This window comes from Bradysia coprophila, unplaced genomic scaffold (assembly GCF_014529535.1).
Source record: "Bradysia coprophila strain Holo2 unplaced genomic scaffold, BU_Bcop_v1 contig_151, whole genome shotgun sequence".
Lineage (NCBI taxonomy): Eukaryota > Metazoa > Arthropoda > Insecta > Diptera > Sciaridae > Bradysia > Bradysia coprophila.
In genome coordinates this window covers 3,962,778-3,988,182 of record NW_023503423.1, presented here as the reverse complement: position 1 = coordinate 3,988,182, position 25,405 = coordinate 3,962,778, and the positions used below count along the sequence as shown (strand labels likewise).

The 25,405-nt window shown below is 36.9% G+C and overlaps 1 protein-coding gene across 3 annotated transcripts in view; it reads right to left on the bottom strand.

Moving 5' to 3' along the window:
* Window positions 1-3,575: 3,575 nt before the first annotated feature.
* LOC119074510 (dystroglycan) overlaps window positions 3,576-25,405 on the bottom strand; it is a 59,502-nt gene continuing 37,672 nt past the window's right edge. The window contains exons 9-19 of one of the 3 annotated variants that reach the window (XM_037180670.1): window positions 18,139-18,705; window positions 13,646-13,801; window positions 13,295-13,450; window positions 13,099-13,237; window positions 12,851-13,031; window positions 12,587-12,786; window positions 12,142-12,521; window positions 11,491-12,079; window positions 11,234-11,422; window positions 11,008-11,169; window positions 3,576-9,866 (exon numbers count right to left, since the gene is read on the bottom strand). In XM_037180670.1, the coding sequence (XP_037036565.1) occupies window positions 9,745-9,866; window positions 11,008-11,169; window positions 11,234-11,422; window positions 11,491-12,079; window positions 12,142-12,521; window positions 12,587-12,786; window positions 12,851-13,031; window positions 13,099-13,237; window positions 13,295-13,450; window positions 13,646-13,801; window positions 18,139-18,705 (2,841 nt within the window). In that variant the 3' untranslated portion in view covers window positions 3,576-9,744. The remainder of the gene's footprint in view (window positions 9,867-11,007; window positions 11,170-11,233; window positions 11,423-11,490; window positions 12,080-12,141; window positions 12,522-12,586; window positions 12,787-12,850; window positions 13,032-13,098; window positions 13,238-13,294; window positions 13,451-13,645; window positions 13,802-18,138; window positions 18,706-25,405) is intronic. The other 2 variants (XM_037180671.1, XM_037180672.1) reach the window with 2 other exon arrangements.

The following is a 25,405-nucleotide window of genomic DNA, read 5'->3' as shown; positions in this document are numbered from 1 at the left end:
TAAAAACAAAATGAAAATACGACCCACCCTAACCAATAATAAGAAACGTTGGATCGGAAGATCTATCTGACATAACTATTGACGATGTACAGGCTGCAGTAGCCGAAATTAAAAACAAAAAGTCTCTCGGTGAAGATGGTGTTCCAGTGGAAGCCATTAAACTAGGTGGCGACTCATTGTTGGGTGCAATAACGACTTTGTTTAATCAATGTTTCCAATGGGAAGAAGTACCAGAAGCATGGGAAAATGCGGTAATTACATTGCTGCATAAAAAAGGAGACATAACAAAGTTGGAAAACTATCGACCCATATAAGTCCCTTATCAACACTGTACAAGTTGTTCATGAAAATCGTTACGAAGAGGAACACCAAGAAGCTCGACTTCTACCAATCTGTTGAACAAGCTGCATTTAGATCAGGATTCAGCACAAACTTACATGTGATGAGAACGCTAATCGAGAAATGCAATGAATAAAAAGATTGCTGTGGTCTTGATATTCATAGACTTTGAAAAAGCTTTTGATTCAGTGGAAATGTGGTCGATATTGGACTCATTAAACGAGTGCAGAGTAAACTCAAGGTACTCCAACACAATTCGATACGTCTTTAAAAACGCTACGTCGTGTATAAAACTCCATAAAAGCACGGAAAAATTCAGAATTGGCAGAGGTGTACGACAGGGTGACACCATATCACCTAAGTTATTCACATCGATTCTGGAGAGTGTTTTTAAGAAATTAGACTGGAGTGAAATGGGTATCAACATAAATGGAGAATACTTGAATAATCTCCGTATCGCAGATGACATCTCCCTGATGGCAGCTGATCTAGATCAGGCGCAATTTATGTTACAACTTACAACAGTTGAATGAGGAGTCAAACAAAGTCGGTCTCAAGATGAATTTGTCGAAAACAAAAATCATGACAAACATTGACGATGACAGAGACATTAAAATTGGTTATACTGTCATTGAACGAGTCGACAGTTACGTGTACATACCTAGGTCACAAATTAAAGTTAGGTCTGGACAACCAAACTGCAGAAATAAAACGTAGAATTGGTCTTGCATGGGCAGCCTTCGGAAAACTCAGGCTAATTTTCAAAAGCAAAATGAACAACAGTCTGAAACGTAAAGTGTTCGATGCGTGTGTTCTTCCTGTGCTCACATATGGACAGACGTCCCACATGTACGATTTGTCCGATTTGTCCGACTTTTTCAACATTTGTCCGACTTTGTACGATTTGTCCGACTTTTTCTTTAAAAATTGTCCAACTTTGTCCGACTTCTCTTCAAAAATAAAAATTTATGAGACTTTTTCTTCAAGATAACATTTGTTAGCAACATTAAATGCTTCTGATGCAAACTCGAAAAAAATCGCTCGCTCCGCTCGCATTTAGTTGTTTACACATTTTCACATTGACTAATATGTCATTGCATTGTACATGTTACTATAAAATTAAGGCAATAAATATATTACTGTATTGACTTGTTATGTTGACTACATAGAGAGGATTCTTTTGAAAAACAGCCTACCGAAATCGGACGCATTTTCCAGTGGACTCTTTTATATGTGCCTAGAAAGGTTTTCGACCCTTGAAGCCAAAACCACTTTCAAAAAAATTCTTCGAAGCTTTCGAATGTGTGGGGTGTCATTAGAAAGGTAATTTTATGTGCTTTTGGGCCAAATAGGGTCTTATGTGGTTTGGATGCATGTACGATGAAATAGAAGTTGAAATGTGGAAGTGTCCATATTTCATCGTAGATGCATCCAAACCACATAAACCCTGTACTGCTCGTGTAACTGGAGAAATTTTTGTAAGAAAAGTGCAAGTTTTCGATTTTTGATCACCTTTCACCAGCCACACAAACTTCGAAGAATTCTTTCGAGAGAGGTTTTGGCTTCTAGGATCGAATACCTTTCTAGGCATATATAAAAGAGTCCACTGGAAAATGCGTCCGATTTCGGTAGGCTGTTTTTCAAAAGAATCCCTCAGAGGTACCATAGAGGTTGACTCACATATTTACAATTTTGTATACGTTAACTTACAATACACAGACAATCGAATTTATAAGTTATTTATATTCCTTTTGACTTATAACATCTAAGTTGTAAGTTGTAGGACGACAGGGAGGTTGTTGAACCATGATTGAGTGATAAGACTTCAGGAAGTGACATCTTTTAGATGAACTTCATTCCTGACGCCTCTAAATTCAATTTATAAGTACGATTTATCCAAAGTATATAAACATACTGAAGGTACTTAATGCAAATCCACAAAAACTCACGTAACCCTACTTTCGGGTGAATATAATTTTTACAATGTTGGCCCCAGGCTGCATCTTTATACTCAACACAAAAACTCCAAACGTCACGCAAGCAACAGAACGCGTCTTATATCTTATATTCACCCGAAACTTAAGTGCCCATTCCACTTAAAAAAAGTACGCCGTGAGAGAGCCGTTAGAGCGCCGTGAGAGAGCAAACTGTCAAATAAACAAAGAAAAATAGAAAAAATTCAATTTTGTCTCTCACACGGAGTACTTTTTTTGGTAAGAGGAAACTAAGCATTAGGTTCCGTAAAATTTGTGATCCGCTGAGCATTTGCATTACCTTCAGTCAAATCACCTAGCAGGGTAATAGAAAAAAATAAAGTAGTTAATATTTCCACACCTTTTTTTTCATAATGTCATTGCAAAATTACCATTAAGGCTGCTAATGGTATTATTGGTATCAAAAAACTACTCTATTTGACGTGTAAGAACCTCTATTACCCTGCTGGGCTTTGCTTCAGTATGTTTATATTCTTTGCGATTTATCGACGAGGAATTGTCCGATTTTGTACTTTATTGAAAAAATACAGGTACTTTTCCTTAGGAAATGTCCGATTTAGTCCGACTTTTTAGCGAAAATATGTCCGATTTTGTCCGACTTTTTCAAGAAAAATGTCCGACTTGTTTTAAGTTGGACACCCCGAAAATCAGGTGGACGTCTGCATATGGAGCGGAATCGTTAACGTTAACAAAAGCTTCCGAAAATAAACTAAGAGTGGCACAAAAGTCGTTGATGTCATGGAAAGAATAGCATCTTTAAAGTGGAGCAGGGCGGGACATATTGCAAGAAGGACGGACGAACGTTGGACCAAAAAGATCATGAACTGGAGACCACCTAAAACTCGACCTAGAGGTAGACCACCAGAGAGATTGGATTTCTGATTGCGAAATTAAAAACACAATTGGGACGTTTCACAAAGTTTTTTTTGTTCATTAATTTTAAAGGATACATCGTTCACTGTTTATATTTTGAAAGGATTTTTTGTGTGTGTGTTGTTTGTTAGTTAATGTTTAATATTAAATCCTCATTTCAATAATTAATTATTATTATCATTTTATAATACTTATAAATTGTTAATTTTAACTTTAGTTTTGCTTCATTTTATATAAAAAAATATACAAATACGTCTAAACTATTTATTGTTGATGTTTGTTTCGGGTTGTCTAATTTTTTTAATTTAATTTTTTTTTTAATGAAAATTGTAAGATGTTCCTGTTTGTGTTTGTCGGTTGTTTTTTTTTTTACCAGACACATGTTTGTGTTGTTGTCATTTTTCATATCTTTTATTGTTTGTTGTTGTTTGTCGTAACGATTTGTATCTTTTTAAATGACTAATATTTAAAAAAAAAGTCTCACCTCTCCTCTCAAAGGAGAGATTGTGTATGGGATGGATACTATTATGTTTAGAAAAAAATGTTCATAGGTGGAGAGTTATATGCGGACTGATGATTAGGGTATAGGGTATCTAAATCCTTTATTGTAATTCGATTAATTTTTGTAAAAAATATTTTTTTCAGTAATTGGAAGCATGGTTGATATTTATTCATTTTCGTGGTATTTTAGTTCACTAAATTGATAAATGGTTGGTCTTGCAGCTTTTTCATTTTTCTTGATATAATATTGATTATATCTGATTCAAAAACAACAATAATTCTGTTATTCGTCGGGTAACAGTTTTATTTTACTGATGTATAAATGAGTCAAAAAGTGTCTCGATGTTGATAAAATCGAGTCAGTCGTAGAATGATAATTTTTTGTTGTTGTTTCCTTTATAGGTGTGCAAAAATTGATTGCTAATTTTATGTTGCTAAGGTTTTCTTCATTTTTAATAGTTTGGTTCGGTTAATTAATTTTATTTTTATTGTTATTCAATATTCGCGCGTACAAAAATTAGTTCACTTCCAGAATAATGATGACGATTTCGTTTTTCGAATGGACTGTGTGTCCCGATTGAAGACTACGTCAAGATATCAAAGCATTTCTGACGAACAATTCACCTGATCTTATCAGTGACACTTAACGATGATCCATTTTCTTGACACTTCTAAGAAATTGAGTACTTGCCAGTGTGCCCTGATACATCCTAGCCAAAATTATCGAAAATCTGTCAGTTCATCGAAAAACCCAGAACCAGACGGTAAAATCCGCCATACTTCCTGAACTTTTTTGTCAAGGTGAGTCCAATTTGCTGTATTACTTTGAATTAGAGGTGTGCGCCGGTCAAATTTTGCCAATCGGAAGGGCATGAAAATGATAAAACAGTCGCCCCATTGTGATTCAACTTTCCTAAATTGTTTCATTCAATCGGGAATGATTGTTCTAAATAACTGTATGTTCGTGTCACATTATCAGGGTATACCAGGACCTATGTTTATAGGAATTTAATTATTGAAAATTTTCCGAGAAAAATCTGAATTTTTCTGACACTTTTCGCAGAATTGTGCAGAGCTTTTCGGAATTTGCAGATTTTTTTCAAAGTTATACCTTCCAAAAGTAGGCCCTGGAGTATACGGATCGATAAATTCTCGAATAATATACCATAAACCGTAATCTCTTGTGTCAGCCAGACCTGGACTGGCCATATGAGGCGACTTGGAAAATCACAAGTAATTTAGTTTAACCTGCGACAGTCAATAGAGCTTTTTGACGCCTTTACTCCACTTTAGGCACCTTTTCCTACAATAGCGCCTTTTGGTAGCCAGTCCGCACTGTATATTGCCTGGTAAGAACAACATTTTTGTGAAGTACGAGATTCAGATGAATTCGTTTGATTGTGTTGTTGTCAAGTTTATTAAATCTGAAATGAAATTGCACGTCCGAAATATTGGAGAAATGGCATCACTTATTCTGGAGATGAGAAATCAATGAAATTACAATTGCTATTCTAATCCATTTTACACGATTTCTACTGATTTCTTTTCGTGCTTCACTTAAAATTTGTTTTTGTTTCTTTACAATGTTTCGACAAATTCTTATTTTTATTCCATCGTGGTGTACATCAAATATTATACAAAATATGGTTTATCTTGTTTAGCGTTACATTTTTAGAATAGTTTTATATTTGGGTTTGGGTTTTATCTTTTCTGTCTCTTATTTATTCCGGGTCAGTATGTGTTGAATTAGCGGATATGCGCTAATCTACGTCCACAATCTAATCGATCTAAAATTGCTTACAATTAATATAAATGGCAATGCTACTAAACATCTAAAATATTTTTCTTCAGAGATATTCTGGCGCTTGTCTTATATCAGTTTTAACTGAACAAAAATAAATTAAAATCGAAAATTTCCAAGAAAAATTTCCACCACCGGTTTCGGTTCATTTAGTTCTCAAAATTTCTGACGAGAAATTTCCATCCTATTTGGTTCATTCAATTTTCTTTTCATTTTCATTCATTTTTCGTAATCAGCTGAAGAAAAATTCGGTCCATTTGATTACGAATGGGTACGAATTGAGTTCCTTCTTTCATTGCGACCGATTTTCCTTATAGAAATTAAATTACGAAAGCTGGAAAATTTGGTCCAATTTTGGTTTGTCGTTGTGTCCACAATATAAGTACACGAAAATCTCAACGAAATATTTTTACGAACAGAACCATGGTTATTCAAGCGCTACATCTAATTTTTCTTTTCGTTTCTTTTTTGGATTGGCAGTGTGTGGTCATAAAAACAGTCATCTACTCAGATTTAATGCAATGCGAAGGGACATAAAAAGTCCTTACCGACGACATACTCACTTAAATCTTACAGGTGATTAGACATTTCACTAGGATTTGGGTTAGATGGTTCGTACATTGGAATTGGTCAGGCGAGGAATGAGGAAACCGTAACTTTATGCAACGGGAAGTCTTTAAGAAAATCTCGTAAATCTTTCTAGGGAAGTTTTAAGAACATGTCGAAAATCTTTTTCTTGTTACTTTTCTGCGCTTTGGTGACAGAAGTTCTAGTACCACACTGACAAAAAATATTTCAGAAAATTACCAGCGTCAGGTAATCTTCTTTCTTATACAAAAATCATGTAACCTGCCACAGTGCCCGACTCAACTTTATTTTCCAAATACGAATGTGCTCGGCTGCAGACCGAAAGTCGTTTATTACATGAAATTCCATGAACTTCTGACGGCCTTAAGATGTAAAATGCAATATTTGGGAGTAAAATTAAACGTCACGTTTCGTGTGACTATAGACCTCGGCTTCGCTTTGAAACAATTCATACTCAACCTTGCCACTCAGCATCATAATATGCAAACTTTTGATGCCTCTGTGGCATAAAACGTTGTATGCAACTCGATGCAAAGTATTTTATTAGGCTGTAGATGTGTAATTATGACACAAGGCCGCAGTAATGTACTTTGCACCTCGGTCGCATAAATTACTATTATAAAACCGAGTGATTTTTAGGCACTAGATGTGAAGATTGTCACTCAAGGCCGTAGGCCGAGTGTGACAATACACATCGTGTGTCTAAAAAAGCATTTATGATCGAGTTCTATACAACGTTTTTCGCAATAAAGGCAACGGAAAGTCCAACTTTTCGTCACTTGTTGCGAAAATGACTAATGCATAACTAGGGACAAAAAGTTGAAAGTTCACGTGCTGATTCGAGGCGAAGCCGAGGTCAATAATCACACGCAAACGTGCCTTCTATCCCGAGTTTACCCACCAACTACGAAACGGCGTACAAGTGAGAATTATTGTGGCATCCGAGCCGCTGGTGAGGTGCCGTTATTGTACTTATGTTGTAACCGTTTACATGAGCACTGTCGTATTATGCTATAACTTAACATCATGCTCATGACCTTCCAAACGTCAGACACGATCCCGAGCTATCAAACATGTCGAATGAATTAAACGAACAATTTGCACGCAGTTAACATCAATCGATTGAGGTTAAGGACAACTTAACGAAAACTTTAGTTACGAGTTACGTTGACGAACATGATGTGAATATGGGTAATTCCAGCTAATTTGTGACTGTTCGAAATATTTTCACCAATTGAAATGCGATTTCGGCACACTTTTTTTTCCTAGAAAGCTGTTGACCAGACGCGTCGTTTAAGCCCCATATTAGATCGGTGGCCAAAAATCTCGGGGAGATACCACCATAAAAATGTATGCTTGTTATCAGCAAATTTTTGAAAATTCTAGTTTATTTCACGAAACCTGAACCGATTTCACTAAACTTTTTTTTTGTTGAAAGCTATTGACAAGACGCGTAGTTTGACACCAATATGTGGTTATTGTAAAATGCGGTCTCGGGGAGACATGACCAAAAAAGTGTTTGTTTGTATTCGACATTCCGAGTTATTCTCAATAAATCTCAAATGATTTTTGTAAATTTGTTTTCCTGTAGATGTGAACGCTATAATTCCACAATTGCTCCAAGTGACACGAAATTAAATTTTTAAAAAGATTTTTGGTTCATTCTGCTTTGAAGTAAGGTAAAATCACCTTGACCCAAGCCTTGCCGAAATTACATTTTTTCAAATAAAAACTGAAGATCGGTGTCATTCGAAAGCTACAGCATATGACTTCACGAGAAAAATAACTTTGAGTCAATCAGGTTAGTTGGGTGAGTAAAGTAGGTGACAACAGCTTCCCAGTGGTGATAAAAGTCATCCTCGAATTTTAACTCGTCGAGATTATCTCGAAAAATTTTGTAACCATTTTTTTAAACGGTTTTGAGCCGAAACAACATTTTCTGTGGGGTAACAACCACCAATTGTGAAAAAAATATTTCTGGCTATTTATGACCTCAGAAAAATATCACTTTTTTAGACATATCTCCCACAAATTTTGGGTTACCAACCTCATATTAAGCTTAAACTGCGCGTCTTGACCATAGCTTTCAGGGGAAAAAAAGTTTACCGAAATCAGTTTTGATTTGGTGAAAATATTTCGAAAAGTCACAAACGTGTAACGCAACTAACCGCTGACTTTCGCGATCACACAAGTCACACTTCGCAGGCTAAAAATTCCAATTCTTGTTGGTATGAAAGCACTGTGTCTCCTGAGTATTAGAAAATTTATAGACTGATTTGTTACCGCAAAACATAGCCAACACAATTAACTTTATGACTCACAGTTAACGAAATTTGTAACGCAACTAACCATGGAATTACCCATATAGCCTGTAATAAAGGTAGCCTGTTATGAGCAATTTGCAATGCATACGCGATGTAAATTCAACGTACCGGTTGTCTCAATTTAAAAAAAGAAAAGTTATCTGACGGTAAATCTGAAATCGTTTTTGTCGGTGCATGAAAACTTTAAAATTTCGATAAGATCACAAGTCCTAGATATTTGATTCTAAATCATAAAGTCACATGGATTGGTCGTTGACACCTCTGTTAAGCCTCATCAGAAAATCTAACCCTTGCCGAACCAGTCTTGTCCACAATAAAGTGGTAAATTAATTATATTACGTCAATTCCAGTTGCATTTTGAAGCTGCCATCATCAACAAGCCGCATCGAAAATCTTTTTACCCCATCGTACTCTTCAAACGTTTTTTTTAACCTTTGGCGGCCATAATTGGTCATTGACATTTGGTGAACAAAATTTGAATGACAGCACTGTATTCTGCCTACACACACATATCCTCTTTCCTACCGAAATCGAGGATGTTTTTTTAGGCAGATAACAGACACGGTAAATACCAGACGAGACTCCAGAATATCGATATGCTTTTCGTTATAGGGAAAATAATTGGAAATCTTTTGACTTTTCTTCTCTTGCTTCTCTTTCTCCTCTTGTTTCTCTTACTTTTAATTACTTAAATGCTCGCTACGCCTCTAATATTATATTGTAGCCGGTCGATATTTAAATTCTATGCATAAACAACATTTAATGTAAATTTACCTTACGTTGCCTAGATTTACTTAAAGCAGCCCTGCAAGTTAATTATTTTGTTTCATAGAGTTAGTCTGTAATGAGTTTTTTTCTTTCTTTTTTTTCATAATTTATTTGTTTCTTAAGTTTAATTATTAAATTTAATTTAATTTAAAGAAAAATATTGAAAATTGAAATGTAAGGATCAATTACGAAATCCGGGTGTTCTTTACAATAGAAATTTTTATTATTTTTTTTTTTGATGAAGTCAAACTCCTCTGTTGTGGCTATCAATATTTTAGAAACATTAATGTCCTAAATTACTAACAAAAAATTCTAATCATTCAAAGAATCCTCTTCACCCATCATCATCATTTTTATACACTTAAAATTACACAAAATCAAAATCAGTCAAAATAAAACGCGGAAACAAAAATTTGAAAAGAAGAACGCGGGAAAATTTCTCTTAAGATCGTACAAAAAAGTATTGGGGTGACACGGGGTTTGAGTACAAAGAACAACGAAAATGATGCGCTTGATTGTTACATTTATAGTACATTTAACATTAACGGATGGTCGTTTAAGGCGAAACATATGGTGGCGGTTTGCGATAGGATGGTGTTACTGGTGATTTGCCTCTAGTCTCTCGGCCATTCATGACGACGGCAGGTGGAGGCACGTATTCATCCATATCTTCTTGGTCTGCAATGGATTTGATGTATAAATTTCAATTGCGTCAACACATTCCCGACTAATCGAATTCGATGTCTTTCAACTTTCTCGACCAATCGGGACGTTTTATGATGTCTAGCCGTTACACTCTAACGACTGAGAAATATACTACGACTACCCTCGTTAGAGCACACGTAGAAAACTCAAACTCAAACTCAACTCGCAGAACAAATATTTTTCGAACCGAGTAGTGTAACAACTTCGCTTAGGTTTCATTGTAAGGAACTGTTGTGCATGTAGGCTCGTCGTTCACTAAATTAATCGTGTTTTTGTCGAGGATTGACACCCCCGCCAATTGCCGCAACTTGCTGGAATGTGTTCTTGCTGTTCTTACTCAATAGGGCGTATCGAATTTTGAGAATTTTGAGAAAAGAGTTCAGCTACTGTTATGGAATATTATGTGCACTTACTGGCCAAGGTTACCTCGACTCAGCAACACCGGTTACAGTGTCTGCACTGGCTTCGTGGGCGACGTGGGTACACTTAAAAAGTTCATTCATTAATGTTGAAAAAGTGGTTTCGGATGGATCGCCGACCGGGGCAATGCCTAGTGTACTGGTAGTACTTGACCTCCTCTACAACCTCATGCCAAAAGCTAAACTTAATAATTTGTCTCTCAGGAAATAAAAGTCAAAAACGAAAATGTCGAACTTTCGATGTTAGAAAACCTCGACAGACACACCTTTTGGACCATCGGTTTCTTTGGCAGTTTTGTAGAGTTTTTAACGCTCTATATCCTGCTAGAACATTGTTTTCAGAAATACTCTCAACTTTCCGAGTTATGACCATTTGAAAGTTAAAGTCGTCCGGGGGGACTTCTTTCCGGGCACCTTCGGATCCATCAACCATATGCCTGGACTTAGTTTTCAATGATCTACGTTTTCCGCACACAGGCTATCGCGACCCTTAAAATTCTCAAAATTCGATACGCCCTATTACTCAACAGTTCTGTATTCTCTTAACGACTTTCGACACCTCGATACTTTCAACCGTAGAAGAACTAGGCGGCTAGTTTCAATTCACTAGACGCTTTGATTTTAAATGAATTCTAAGCGAATCTAGACCGCCCAACGAATTGAACAAAAATGTGAAAGAAAACGGAATAACTCACCGTCTGGGTTTGTACTATTATACGACGGCGGAAGCAATGGCGGTTTTTCGTCCTTCAATATAATCGGAGATTTGTTACCAATTTCCGGTTTTTCGTCCAATTCATCTTGGAATATGACCGGAATTCCCTTCGATCTAAACGACCTGCGTTCTTCCTCATCTCCTACACAGGCAAGAAAAACTCGAATTAGAACGATGCTACGCGGCTCTAATGTCTTCCGTCTTACCCAATTCCATTTTTCCAGTCATTCGTCGTCTGTGTAAACAACAGGCAATGATTGCCGCTATCAAAATCATCAAAATGATTACAACTGCTGGAAGGACGAACGTTAACAAGTAATCATCGCTGAAGTTAGACTGTTGTGTATCATCAGTTTTGACTGGTACGTGTGCATGATGTACGGTATCGTCGCTCTCTGTAGAATAAATGAAAATGTTAAACGATCTGTTCGGCAAAGGACAATGCACATCAATGTAAACCGACCCAAACAAGCTCCCATTGGAATCAAATTCACTTTGTTCAAATCGAATTCGCCGCCCAGCGTATCCTTAACTCTATGCCGAATGTTTCCGTCCGATTGAATCAACACTTTTCTCAGTTGCTCGATGTGTTCGGTCGGGCATACATGGTGCGGACGATGCAAAGTCGTGTTGTAGTAATTGATAAGTGTCTTGCCGGACTGATGCATTTTGCGGATTGCGCGAATTTGGATGCTTGACGTAGTCGTGTCACCGAAAATCTGTGCAATGCGTTCAACGAATCGACGTTGTACGGCTGAATTGTTGAATTCATCGTATGGCATGCCCAATGTCATTTCGAATAGAGTGTTATACTCTCGATGCAACGGATGGCTTACAACGACCACTAAAGCGTCTGTGGCTGACAGACCTTCGCGATCCTCAGCTACCAAAAGGAATTCCTTCTGTCCGGCGTCACCGTATTTTGGAATGCCGAAAAATTCTTGGTTCTTGGCATCGAACTGAAGCCAATGCCGAGGGTCTAATGGAGCACGATCCAATGACAGAAGCGATAACTTCAAGTCGGTGTTATCTTCCGGATCGTAGAACGTGTCCTACAAGTTTCGTTTCCATTAAATTCTAATCCATCCAGCGAGGATCAAGCGTAACAACTTACCGTTGGCACTTTGAACACCAACAATTGGCCAATGGTCGCATTGACTCGATCCACTTGATTCCTTGGCACGGGCGGGTAATTTTTGGTCATGTGAGGCGTTGGCTTCGGCGCTTTCGGTTTTGGTAATTCGATTTTCAAGCACGGCCCAATCGGCTTTCCGGACACAAATTTGATTTCCATTTCGGGAACATTCTGCGACAGTGCCTTGACAGTCAATCGTTGGATCAGTTCGTCTAATTTTTCCTCGGGGCACTTGTCTTTGGGCAGCGTGTCATTTGTGTAAACGAATGTGGCAGCACTTAGATCTTGAATGCTGTGACGAATTTCGCGTACCTCTATGCCACCGGTGCTAGATGTATCGTGTAGAGTGTCAATGATGCCTGCGAAGAGCAATGATAGTGTCATCGAAACACCTCCAACCAATGGAAATACAACGAAGACTCACCCTTAATCAGCCGAATCTGCCAGTCAACGTTGCTGCGGAATTTATCGATTAGTTTCACACCAATGCTAATGTCGTGATTAGCAGTACGATGTGCTTTATGCTGCTGCACAGCTATGTCCACTGTTTCCACAACACTTTCGTTAGAGCTGTCGCTAGCTCGAAGTAAAAATTGCCATTTCGAAACAGCATCTTCTAATGGTCTGTGGGAATCAAATTTTTGGGTTATTCACTTAAGCCAGCTTAACACAGGCAGCACAGTCTTACAGTCCATATATTTCTCGATTTTCTGCATTAAATTGAATCCACGAATTCTGCTTCAGCGGATTGTCGTTTTTATCCGTCAAAGACAACTTCAAATTGGTTCCATCTTCATTGTCGAAGAATGTCTCGATCGGTACGATTATACTGAACGGTTTGCCAGCCGTGACTGCTAGCTTTTGCATTCCTACACAAATTGGGAACAAATGGTTTACACAAAGAACAAATGACAAAGACGAATGTGTTTCGCTCACGATTCTTGATTGCAGGTGGATAATTCACTGGTTCCGGTTCGATGTATTCAGTGGTAGTGGTTGGTCTGTTTGTCGTAGGAATGGTTGAAGTGGCTGCAAATACATTATTCCGTTCTATCGTTGCGAAGGACGGAACAGCCTATAAAACGGAGATCGTTGTTGAGTCGTGCATGATAGAAATGGTTCAAAAAATTACTTGAAGCGGGACAATTCGTTCTCTCTCCGATGACGTTGTGGATGATGGAATGGTACTAACTTCTTCATATTCGTCACTATAGTCGGTTTCGTAGATCGGCGTACTGGATGTTTTCACAGTTACTCTTTCGGTGATGCTCACAATTGTTGGTTCAGTCTAATGAGGTTCCAAGAAAAAAATTCTGATTTTAGTAATGTGAAAATATTTATGGGTAGTCGCGCCGGAATGTGAATGATGAACATTATGAACAATGAAATCTATTTACATTACAGGTAAAAAAAGGTAACAAAAAATCGACTCGAAAAAAGGGTAAAATTTTGTGACTTTTTTTTTATTAAAATCTGAGATCACCTTCCGTTCAGTAACAACTACTGTAGCTTCAGTTTCTTGAGTTGTTGCTGATTCCGTTGTCGTTGTTACTGTACTTTTAACAACTTCTTTAACTTCTTCGGTAGTGGTAACAATTATTGTTGGTGCTACCGATGACGACGGTTCCTCAGTCTCAGTCTGTTTGATGTAATTTCAAAATAGTTTTTGTTATTAAAATTGTTACGATTAGAAAAGAAATTTATTTTCGTTGTCTATTTAATTGCAAACAAAACTGTTTTTACCAAAATATCGATTTCGATTAAAAGATAATTTTTCGCTTTTGTAAAATCAGATTACCACTAAAACACGGTGAGCTTGAACGAATTTTAATATAAAGTTGTCGTGCATATCGGTTTTGTCGTTAGATTTTATTGAAGGATCATACCAGGACACTATATCAACAATAAGAACCGAAAACCGACAGGCGGGTTTTTAAAAACGTTTTGAAAACCCAAACTTTTCGAACCAATTCGGCCTTTTAAGCACCTTCTGTTCAAACTAAAGACAACAAAGGGTACTAGTGTTAGAGACACTTCGATTACCTTTCGAATGGGACCAATACTGCTCTTGGGAAACTCTGTCTATGCCAAGAAGACTTTCTCGAAAAGTAGACCTATGCAGTAGACCCAGATTGGTCCAAAAAATAGAAAAAATTAGCTTTTTTGGGCATATAATTTCCAATTTTTCCTCTACGGAGTCTGTAGAAATAGAAAGCGTCGACATAATTCCAAATACGAAAAAGTTGTGTGTATCTCCACCACCTACGGGAATAACAACATTTTCAAAGAACGATTTTCTACAACGCAAGCGAGAAAATCTTCATTTTCTACCCTCCGCTGAAATTTCGGAAGCGTTTGTTGTGAAAAATGTTCTGTTTATGCATGAAGATTGCAAGTTACTTGACAATGAAATTGAAATTTGGAAATAAAATTTTTGTTTTACGCGCCCTGACGAGATTTGAACCCCAGACCTCTTGCGTATGAAGCAAGCGTTCTACGTATCAAACCACAGGACTGAACTCAGTCCTGTGGTTTGATACGTAGAACGCTTGCTTCATACGCAAGAGGTCTGGGGTTCAAATCTCGTCAGGGCGCGTAAAACAAAAATTTTATTTCCAAATTTCAATTTCATTGCCAAGTAACTTGCAATCTTCATGCATAAAAAATTATTTCAATGTTCGGAACACCACCGAAGCAATACAACATTCAAAATAAAAAAATGTTCTGTTTACTTCGGGAGAAAAGTTGTAAAATTTGACCTCGTTTAACAAGTAACTATTACAAATGTGCGGTGTGATTTACCCTTATTTTGTGGACTCATAAGGCCTTGAGAGAATGACGTTTTGTTGACTCTTTGTCTAATGACAGTTCTGGGGAGAAAATGTCTATTTTCTCCCCCCTTGTTTTGACACAACTTCACACAAGAAAAACATTCACCTCTAGAAGAAAATAAGAAATTCCGATCTGCTCCAAAATTTCGGTCTTGTAGGAATTTACTATTTTCATATCTCGGTAAACAAATTTTGACTTATACAGAGTGACATAGCAAGTTTGAAGTCTATCGAAAGGTATTCCAACTAGCATCATCACTATTGCTTTTAGTTGTAATTATGTTGTGTCTAGTCACGAGGAGCTTAAAATGGAATCAAAAATCTTTTTTTTTGCTAAGTATTTTCAAAAAGCGCTCGCTGGTTTTTCGTTCTGTCTGAATGTTGAGACAAAATCTAAAGTGAAACCCAATGTGATCGACAACCTGATTGCAAAATTTTTCTAGCGCGCCGTGACTAAGCTCTCCATCAAAATGTCTCTCGTTTAAATAATAAATTTCATAGATTAAACATGCTACAAAATCGAATTAACGAAAAAATAATAATTGTAAGTTGAAAGGGGTATAATAAGAAAGATGTTCTGTTGTTGTTGTTGTAGTTGTTGATGATGATGATGTGTTTCGCGTTAATACATCAGCCGAAAATTTATGCGACTCGGATGTAATTAAATTCAAAGTCGTTGGTAATCGAAGCACAATTTTACGTGTACTTTCATCGCATCATAGCGGTGTGCTTCAATTAAACAAAAGGTATTTTTAAATTTCGAGGTAGAAAATGTTTATCATTTTACATTGACGTAAATGAACACTTCATCAAAGCATATACTTCCACTGAGTGGTGAAAAAAAGTAAATTAGAAAGAAAACTGTTAAATCGAGTCGATAAGTGAAAATTATAAATCGATCGGTCGAGTACCTATTTATAGCGATCGATGGCAGAAATAATGAAAGTGCTGCGCGTTTAAATAAATTGAATTCAAAACCGGGAACGGAAGTTGTTAACATGAAAATGTCGAAAACTCTCAGCCGATTTTTACAGTTCTTTTCACCCCAACAACCGACAACGCACTCAAATCATAAAGCTCAACGCTAGACACACAAGTTTGAGATAATATTTGGCTTAGGGGGCTTATAATTCTATATTCCTGAAATTGTCAGCGTGACTCGGATCTTAAGTGAACTGTAAGAGGCGCCCGTTCAACTGGAATGTACTAAGTTTCTATAATAAAGCCTTCAACCTTTGAAATTATGCAAATCATGCAAATGTCCACAGTTCTGCCATTAGTTTTGAATCAATAATTACTTGAGAACAACGCGTTTTTGTAGGTCGAACGTACCAAAGCCCACCCTAAATTTACACAAACTAGTATGCTCTCCCTGTTTTTCTAAGGCTTCTTTCTGTCTCAGCCAAAATTCTTTCAAATTAATCGGACCGGCTTTTCTAATGTTGAACAAAATCTTTAACCGTTTTTCATCTTCATCTTACATTTTCGTTCAAGTTAAATATCATTCCATCGTAACGTTCGCACATCAAAGATCTACTATCTATCAATCTATCTACCTCAACGTTTCAAGGTGAAGCACCCAGAAGTAACTTGTTCACTTGCTAAAGAACTAAACGAAAACTATTAAAGTGAGGAAGAGGAGAAGTCGTAGGACTTAGGTGCTACTCACATATTTCATACGCGGAAAATTAGGAATTTCGGTATTCGGTCAAAATAACCCCACCAAAATAACGAATTGTAGTAATAACTAATGTCAAAAAAATTATTGGAAAAATGACGAGATGACCAGTATATCGACAAAATTCGAGGATATCGACAGAATTCGAGGATATGACTATATTCTAGTGTATCGACAGAATTCGAGGATATCGACTATATTCGATGATATCGACTATATACGAGTTCGACTGTAAGTGGAAGATATAAAAATTGTGGCTAGAACTTGCCCAGAATTCAATAAGTACAACATCGCAAATGCAAATACAATTATTATTTTTAGGTAAGTTAGCGCCGCAGGCCATGAAAAAAAAAGCAGGGTCGAGGGGCGGCAGCCCCCGCATAGGGGGTCAAGGGGGACTATCCCCCTTGCGGGGTCTAAGGGGCGGAGCCCCTAGCGGGGTTTGGGGCAGAACCCCATTAACGTCTGCAAAGTATGAAAAAGATCGCCGCTTTTAAATTATAAGAAAACGAGTTCGAGACTGACCCTAAATATTATGGGTGTTTTGTCCTCTTTTTTTTCACCGGGGTTATTTTGGTAGTAGTTATTTTGTCTCGTCGATATTTTATTGGGGTTATTTTAACCTAGAGCCAGGAATTTCATAGCCACTCCTTTTCCCCCAAAAAAATGTAAGAATAAAATTCCTTAGACATTCCCTTCCTCCATTAAACCGTGCGTAATTTGTGAATGTCTTAAGAAAACGCAAGGATTTGTGACTCTCAAACATACAACGTCCTAGAGACATTATTAATTTAAAGGGTTGGATTGATCACTTTTTACAAATGAAGTTTCATGGTGGATACTCAGGCCCTGACAGGCCAACTGTTACCTTAAAGTAGCTGTACTAATACTTATAACTAGCACATTAAAAGTATTTTTATTAACTAAATGAATGAATGATTGAAAATGAATTTAATGTTCCTTCCTGTCTAAACAACAAGACCACAACTTAAGCTATAAATACACTTAACACTAACAAAAATACTTTGCCACAACAATCAAAACCAATATTCGAAAAGTTTGTTAGTTTGTAAAGCACAATGCAGAAAGAAATGATGCAAAAGCATGTTAGTTCAACGACACGTTTTCTTTTTACACAAGGCTGCGCACAATATCAAAATAATGTCCAAGAAGTCAACGTTAAAAGAATTATGTGTCCGAAATACAATTAATTTGATCGGCATCTGTTCCGCTCACAGTATGTACCTACTAGACAAATGTGAGTTAAAGTGAAATCAACAATTGGGCTAGTGTTTTGGGTACTAAGTACCTCCGTTCTTGCAGGCAAGTTCATCTCACATTTTCCACCGGTCGACGTCTATCAATTCAATCAATTTTGCTCTTTTCAATCGTTGTTCTCACTTTAATTCACAATGCCCTCAAAACATAACCGGAAAATCGGTTGACTTCCGGTTCAAATAATCTTACCTTGATGGTAGTAGCAAGAGTGGTTACCAATGCGACAGTCGTCGATGGAGTCGTGTTTTCTGTGGATGTTTCAACAATATGCTTTTCTGTAGTTGTCACTACATCGACTGGTGTCGCAGTAGTTTCAACTGCTTCATCATTATCGATTGCTTCCGCAACACCGTCTTCTTTAGCAGTTTCGGCAATTAATTTCTTTAACAATGAAACATCTTCAACTACATAGTCCTCTTCGACTTTCTCAGCGCTAGCCGGTTTCGTAGCTACTTCCAAAATTTCATCATCGGATATTGTTTCCACAATGGGAAGCACATCCTCTTCAATCACTTTCGCGGCTAAATGCTTCGATTTCTTTTCCTCATTCAACATATGCTCGAGTTCTTTCAATTTATTGTTGTTATTCTCGACGGTTTTCATAATATCCGATTCTAATTTGGACACACTTTCCTGTATATCGAAATCGAGTAGCGTATTGTCGTCGGAGGCTCTAGCTGCGCTCTCAATGTCATTGTGTTTTTTGTCCGTATCTGTATCTGTTGATTTAATTAGACTATCGCGAGGTATGTTTGGCTGAAGCGATGAAAACAAAGAAAAAAAGAAGTTTTTTGTGAAGTTATTTACACAACGAATTTTTTCGTTTTTTTCTTTTTCAAAAATAAAACCCAATCACGATGTTGTATTTTTTGTTTTGTTAATATTTAAAAATGAACGGGTTCGTTTGATGATGAGTTCTAGCAAAGCTCAGTCGCGCATTACCTGATGTGTAATTAGAAAAAATATTTACATTCGATTTGCATGTAGAACTCATCAGCAAATAGACCACAGTACGGAAAAGACAATTTATTAAGCGAATGATGTAATATATCTCTTCTGTCCAGCTAAAATATTGTTTCAAAAAAGAAAAAAAAGTTAGCCGTGCGCAAATAACAGAGGTAATTGCGTCTTAATTTGCTAACCACGTAGGGGAAAGGTGATTTGAATATTTTTAATTTTATCGACAGGATGCGCCGTTGACTCATTTTAATTATTTTACTCAGAGAACTGCTTTCGAAATCGGGGAAATCACTAGATATGAGCAGGCAGAATGTATAGGGTATGTTGAATTTTACATAAAAGAACAACGCCTGATCTCTGGTTGAACTCAGGATGGTCCAGAGATCTTTATTGGAGGAAGTTTTATTTAATATGTTTTTCCCTCAAGACCCTTAAGAGCAAGTCCTAGATTGAGGTTGAATATTTCGTTGAAAGATTTCATTGACGTGAAGTAAAACCATTGGCTATTGGCTTAAGTTTACTGCTGAATAATGTCGCTTTAAAGTGGCACTGCTATCTGCCCCATAAACGTGCCCGGCGCTCACCTCTTTAAATAACCAATAAGCCTGCGGATGTAAAATATTCGAATAGGAAACTGCGGGAAAGGGCCTTTTAATTTCGGAAATCCATTAATGGTTGTATTTTGATTTAATTTAATTAAAGTAAATCCAATCGCGACAATCTAGAAATGACAAAAAAATAAAATCATTACCCGTCCACGCGTGTGGAAATTCACGCTATCCGCGGTATCCTGGATACCGGGAAGATTTCAGAAAAATTCTTTAGATACCGGGAAATCGAAAAAAACCTGATAAAATATGTGGCGAAAAATCAAATTCACGACTTTAGATACCGGGAAATTTGACTCGGATACCGGGAAGAAAACAAAATTTCCATACGCGGCCTGTCCATAAATGACCATATGTGCCACCAAGTTCCAATACAAAAAATTCTATACAAAAAATGGAAGACACGTCAGCTGTCAGTTAATCTTTCACCAAATTAGATGATGCATTTTTTCAATATTATTCATATTTCCGATAAAATTAAAGATTTACCCTCGCAAAAAAGTTGACAAAATAATTTAAATGTGCATGTGTGTGTATAGAATAAACGGGTTAATGAGTCGTTTAAATCGCTGGCTTTTAGAAACAGTATTCAAACCGTCGTCGAACAATCCAAAAACAGTCGTCGACTATGTACAAAAAACAGTCGATCGACCTTTTTAAAACAGTCGAATCGACTGTTTTAATAAGGTCTTTTGAGGGCGCCCACAAAATGGTCGTCAGACTAAAATGTAATTTTCGCGGATAATAATAAGATTTGATTCGTGCCAGGTGGATTTCCAATATTAATTAGGGTAGATCTAGCGAGTTGTCCCATAAAACCGATATGTGTCGAAGAAAATTGTAAATTGGTAAGACTTTTTAAACAGTCGTTACCGTGATGATCGCCGCGGGAACGACTATTTTAAAACATCAATAAATTTACAATTTTCTTCCACACATATCCGTTTTATGGGACAACTCGCTAGATCCACCCTAATTCTTATTGGAAATCCACCTGACACGCATAAAATTTTATTATTTTCCGCGAAAATCACATTTTAGTCGGACGCCTTTTTTGTAGGCGCCCTCAGAAGACCTTTTTAAAACAGTCGATCGACTGTTTTAAAAAGGTCGATCGACTGTTTTTTCAACACAGCCGACGACTATTTTGTATTTTGCCGGATTGAATACTTTTTCTGAAAGTAACTTAAACGACTCATTTAACAGTTTACACATGCACAATTTTATTTTTTATGCCAAATACTGCGAAAGTTTGTATTTTCGGTCCTCAAATGGTGACCGAAAGTAAAAAAATTCAGGCCTTGGGCCGAAAGTAAATGTCACTGTCATCATTTTACTTTCGCCCCATGGGCTTGCGTATTTGCGGGCCGAAAGTAAATGTCACTGTCATCATTTTACTTTCGGTCCTCATATGTCTCGAAAACACATGTTCACTTGATTGAAAGTACGCATTGAGTGTAGTGTTGTGTTGACGATAGCCAAATGTTTTGTGAGCAAGTGAATGTATGTTTACAGTAATTTCATTTGTTAAATTGTTTTTATTTTTATACCAGCGGGCTGCCGCCCCCTGGACCCCCGCGCGTTTCGGCATTTTGGTGTTTCTACAGCAAATTTTGTTGATAACTCAACAGTTTAATTAAAATTATGTTTTGTTTCGGACCGAAAATACAAATCTTCCGCAGTATTTGGCATAAAAAATAGTATGCATCACTCGGGGCAAAAGTAAAAAAAATCAAATCGTGTGATTGCCGCCCTTGCCTGCGGCGCGGGCTGCAAACTTCACACGTTTGAATTTTTTTACTTTCGCCCCTTGTTATGCAAAATACTATTTTGTTGTTTTGTGGGGGTAAATCTTTAATTTTATGCGAAATATGATTGATATTGAAAAAAGTTTAAGATTCGATTTGGTGAAAAATCAACTGACAGTTGATTATTCTTCCTTTTTTTATTTTTTTATTAGAACTTGGAGGCACATATGTAATGGTCTTTTATGAACAGGTGATTATTCTACTTTTTTCTAGCATTTCGCGATTTGATTAATTTTTTTTTAAATCGAAAACCAACTATGAACGAATTTTAATCAATTTTTGAATTTAAAAAGCCCTCTCCCGCAGTTTCTAGGTTGAGACTAGCAAGTATGTTACCATACGGCATCCATACATTGCCACCGGGACAATATGAAGGGACTTTCTGTCTTTCATAGAACAACCCTGGCCGTTGATCGAACATTTAATTCTTTGGACATTATCAATTCGGACCGTTTAAGTCAAACGAGAACCAGAGTATAACCAACTGTTTCAAAAGTCTCTTATCTGTTATCAAAAAGAAGAAGACAAAAACAAGCGAATTAGCACACGCAATTCTTCCCTTATATGGTGTAAAATTGAATGAAGTAAAAGATTTGATTTGATTTGATTTGAAGTAACAGATTGAGTCGTTTTATGGTAATACGCTTGTCGTTCATTAATTTGATTCAATTTTCAGTGAATTAAAAACCATTTCGAGAAAATCGTCGACCGATAATTAATTTTCAAAAAGTCGTGCTCAAATTAAATTGTCTTTCCGTACCAATTATGTGATAGAGAAAGTGTGTAAATTTGAATGTGTGTAGAGAAGGAAAAAAATATTATCAAAAGCAACGCTGAAATAAACTAAATAATTAAATAAAAATGAACTGGAAACTTTCCAGAAATTAGAACAAAAAACAAAAAGAACATCAAAAATATAAAAAAAAAAAAATATTTTTTCGTATCAAAAAAACTGTTTGGTACGTTTGTAACAGAAAAAAAATTGTACAAAAGATATATTAGACAGACCATAACTTTAAACATGGATTTTTCATTATGCCGTGATTTGCTTACTATTCACGAAGAGTCAATGGTGTAGGGATTTGTGTCTTTAAAAAAAACGGTTCCGTGCGCGGTAAGGTATAAAATTTCCAATTTTCTTTAAACGTTTCCTAACAATTTGCTTATCAGAAATTGGGAAATGGTTTTTACGGACGGAAAAGCCATTTGTATGAAAAACTTAAAAGTAAAACAACTCCGACACTATTGGATACTGTTGCGATTTTTACCTATTTAATGACCACATTCTCACTATATCCACAAAGGACGTCCTCGTATTTTCGAAAATTTTTGTAAATGGGGTTGTTTTGCGTCTTAGAAGTGAGATTGCCGATACGAGCGAATCAAAACAGCTTTTACATAACAAGGTAAGACAAGACTGAGTAAAGAAACGCTGGATTTAATAGCTAGCCAAGTAGAGTTGATAAAAAACGGAAAGAGAGATTCAGTAGAATACCGAAACTTAACAAAAACTATCAACAAGGCAATGAGATCAGATCTAAGGAAATATAACGTCCAACTGGCTCAAAATACGATTCAAGCGAATTGCAACATGAAAGTCTTACGATCCAAACGGATGAATGTGAAGAAAGAAATCTTCAAATTACGAGACAAAACAGGAACGATTCAATCGGACCGAAATACGATATTAGATATCGCCAAAGAATATTACGAAGATTTGTTTTCATCGAAACGTCCCAACCCGAATTCTACGACAGAAGAAGACAGACCAGTCGTTAGGAACGTAGGATCAGAAGATCTGCCTGACATACTTGTTGAAGAAGTAAAGGCTGCAGTCAACGAAATGAAAAACAGAAAGTCACGTGGTGAAGATGATGTTCCCATCGAAGCCATTAAACTAGGTGGAGACTCCCTATTAAGTGCAATAACGGCTTTGTTCAATCAGTGCCTCCAATGGGAAAAAATCCCGGAAGCATGGGAAAATGCAGAGATCACATTACTGCACAAAAAAGGGGACATAACAAAGCTAGAAAATTACCGGCCCATGAGTCTTTTATCAACACTGTACAAGCTATTCATGAAAATCATCACAAAAAGGAACACGAAAAAGTTCGACTTCTACCAACCAGTCGAACAAGGTGGATTTAGATCAGGTTTCAGCACGAACGATCATTTACTCATTCATTGACTTCGAAAAAGCTTTTGATTCAGTTGAAACATGGTCGATATGGGACTCATTGGACGAATGTAGAGTGGACTCAAGGTACTCCAAGGTGCTCCAATATGTGTACGAAAATGCTACGTCATGTATTAAACTTCATGAGAACACGACGAAATTCAGGCTAGGTCGAGGTGTAAGACAGGGTGACACCATCTCACCGAAACTGTTCACATCAGTCCTGGAGAGTGTTTTCAAGAAATTAGACTGGAGCAAAAGGGGAATTGACATAAAAGGAGAATTCCTTAGTCATCTCCGTTTCGCAGATGACATTGTCCTAGTCGCACTAAATCTATACCAAGCTCAAGTCATGTTAGAAGAGTTAAATGAAGAGGCTAACAAAGTTGGTCTCAAGATGAACTTATCTAAAACGAAAATCATGACAAACATTGACGACGACAGACAAATAAAAATTTGAGATACTGTCATTGAACGAGTCGACAGCTATGTATACCTTGGTCACAAACTGAAATTAGGTCTAGACAACCAAACTGCAGAAATCAAGCGTAGAATTGGTCTTGGATGGGCAGCTTTCGGGAAACTCAGCCTGATTTTCAAAAGCAAAATGAATAATAGTCTAAAACGGATAGTTTTCGATAGGTGTGTCCTTCCAGTGTTGACATATGGAGCAGAAACGTTAACATTAACCAAAGCATCTGAAAATAAGTTGAGAGTGGCACAAAGAGCCATGGAACGAAGTATGCTTGGAATTACACTCAGAGACAAAATGACAAACCAATGGATTCGCCAACAAACAAAAGTCGTTGATGTCATGGAAAGAATTGCGTCTCTAAAGTGGAGTTGGGCAGGACATATTGCAAGAAGGACAGATGACCGTTGGACCAAAGCCATCATGGACTGGAGACCCCCCACAACAAGACCTGTCGGAAGACCACCAGAGAGATGGACAAACGGAATAAAGAAATACATCAAAGGTACATATGGACACACGAACTGGCAACAAGTGGCAATGGATCGTACAACATGGAAAAATTTAGGGGAGGCCTACATCCAGCAGTGGATACAAACAGGCTAAAGAAGAAGAAGAAGAAGAAGTAAGAGAAGAAGAATCTTCGTGTGTAATTTGTTGATCCGAGGCGAATCCGAGATCAACAAACACATAAAAACAAGACTAAAAAAATATTGTCTTAGGTAACATAAACCGACATTCTTTACTCCTGACAGTTCGTTCAGCTAAATCAGTTTTCTCTTTTATGAGATAAAGCATCGTATTGTCAAGCGAGAGGAAATCTCGGCAAGCATTGTTTCCCTCATATAACAAAAATTTACTGTTATCCCGAGTATTTTACGTGCTTCTGTGCTTAAAGTCATTTTGCTTTTCATGGGTCGAAAGTGGTCTATTACAACTCTAGCGAACACAAAAGTATGTAAAAGCTTGGGATAAAACGATGAAAAGTAGAGTTTTTGTGAGAATTTAGTTGGTTCGAGGCGAAGCCTAGCTCAAAAAACATACGAAAACCAGGCTTTTATTTTTTATCAAGAGTTTTGTAATGCTGAAGGCGTTAAAAGAAGTGCTTAAACATGAAAAGTACGGTTTTCGACGCATTCTTTTAAAGCATGAAATTTCGGCATTAAAACATACTTTCAATAGAAAAATCTCACGAAGATTCATTAGTATCGTCGTCTAAATTTTTCATATAAATGGCTTTTCCGGCCGGGAAATCATTTTTCATTTTGCGGAAAAAAATTGTCGGAAATCTTTTCACGAAAATTTTTTACAAACCTTACGGCACACAGAATGACACTGGCACTAAAAACCATGTAGGAATTTCAAATGCGAATTTAATGCTTCAAAGTAAGCAAATCATTGCAAAAACGAAATGATCAAAAAAACAATGAAA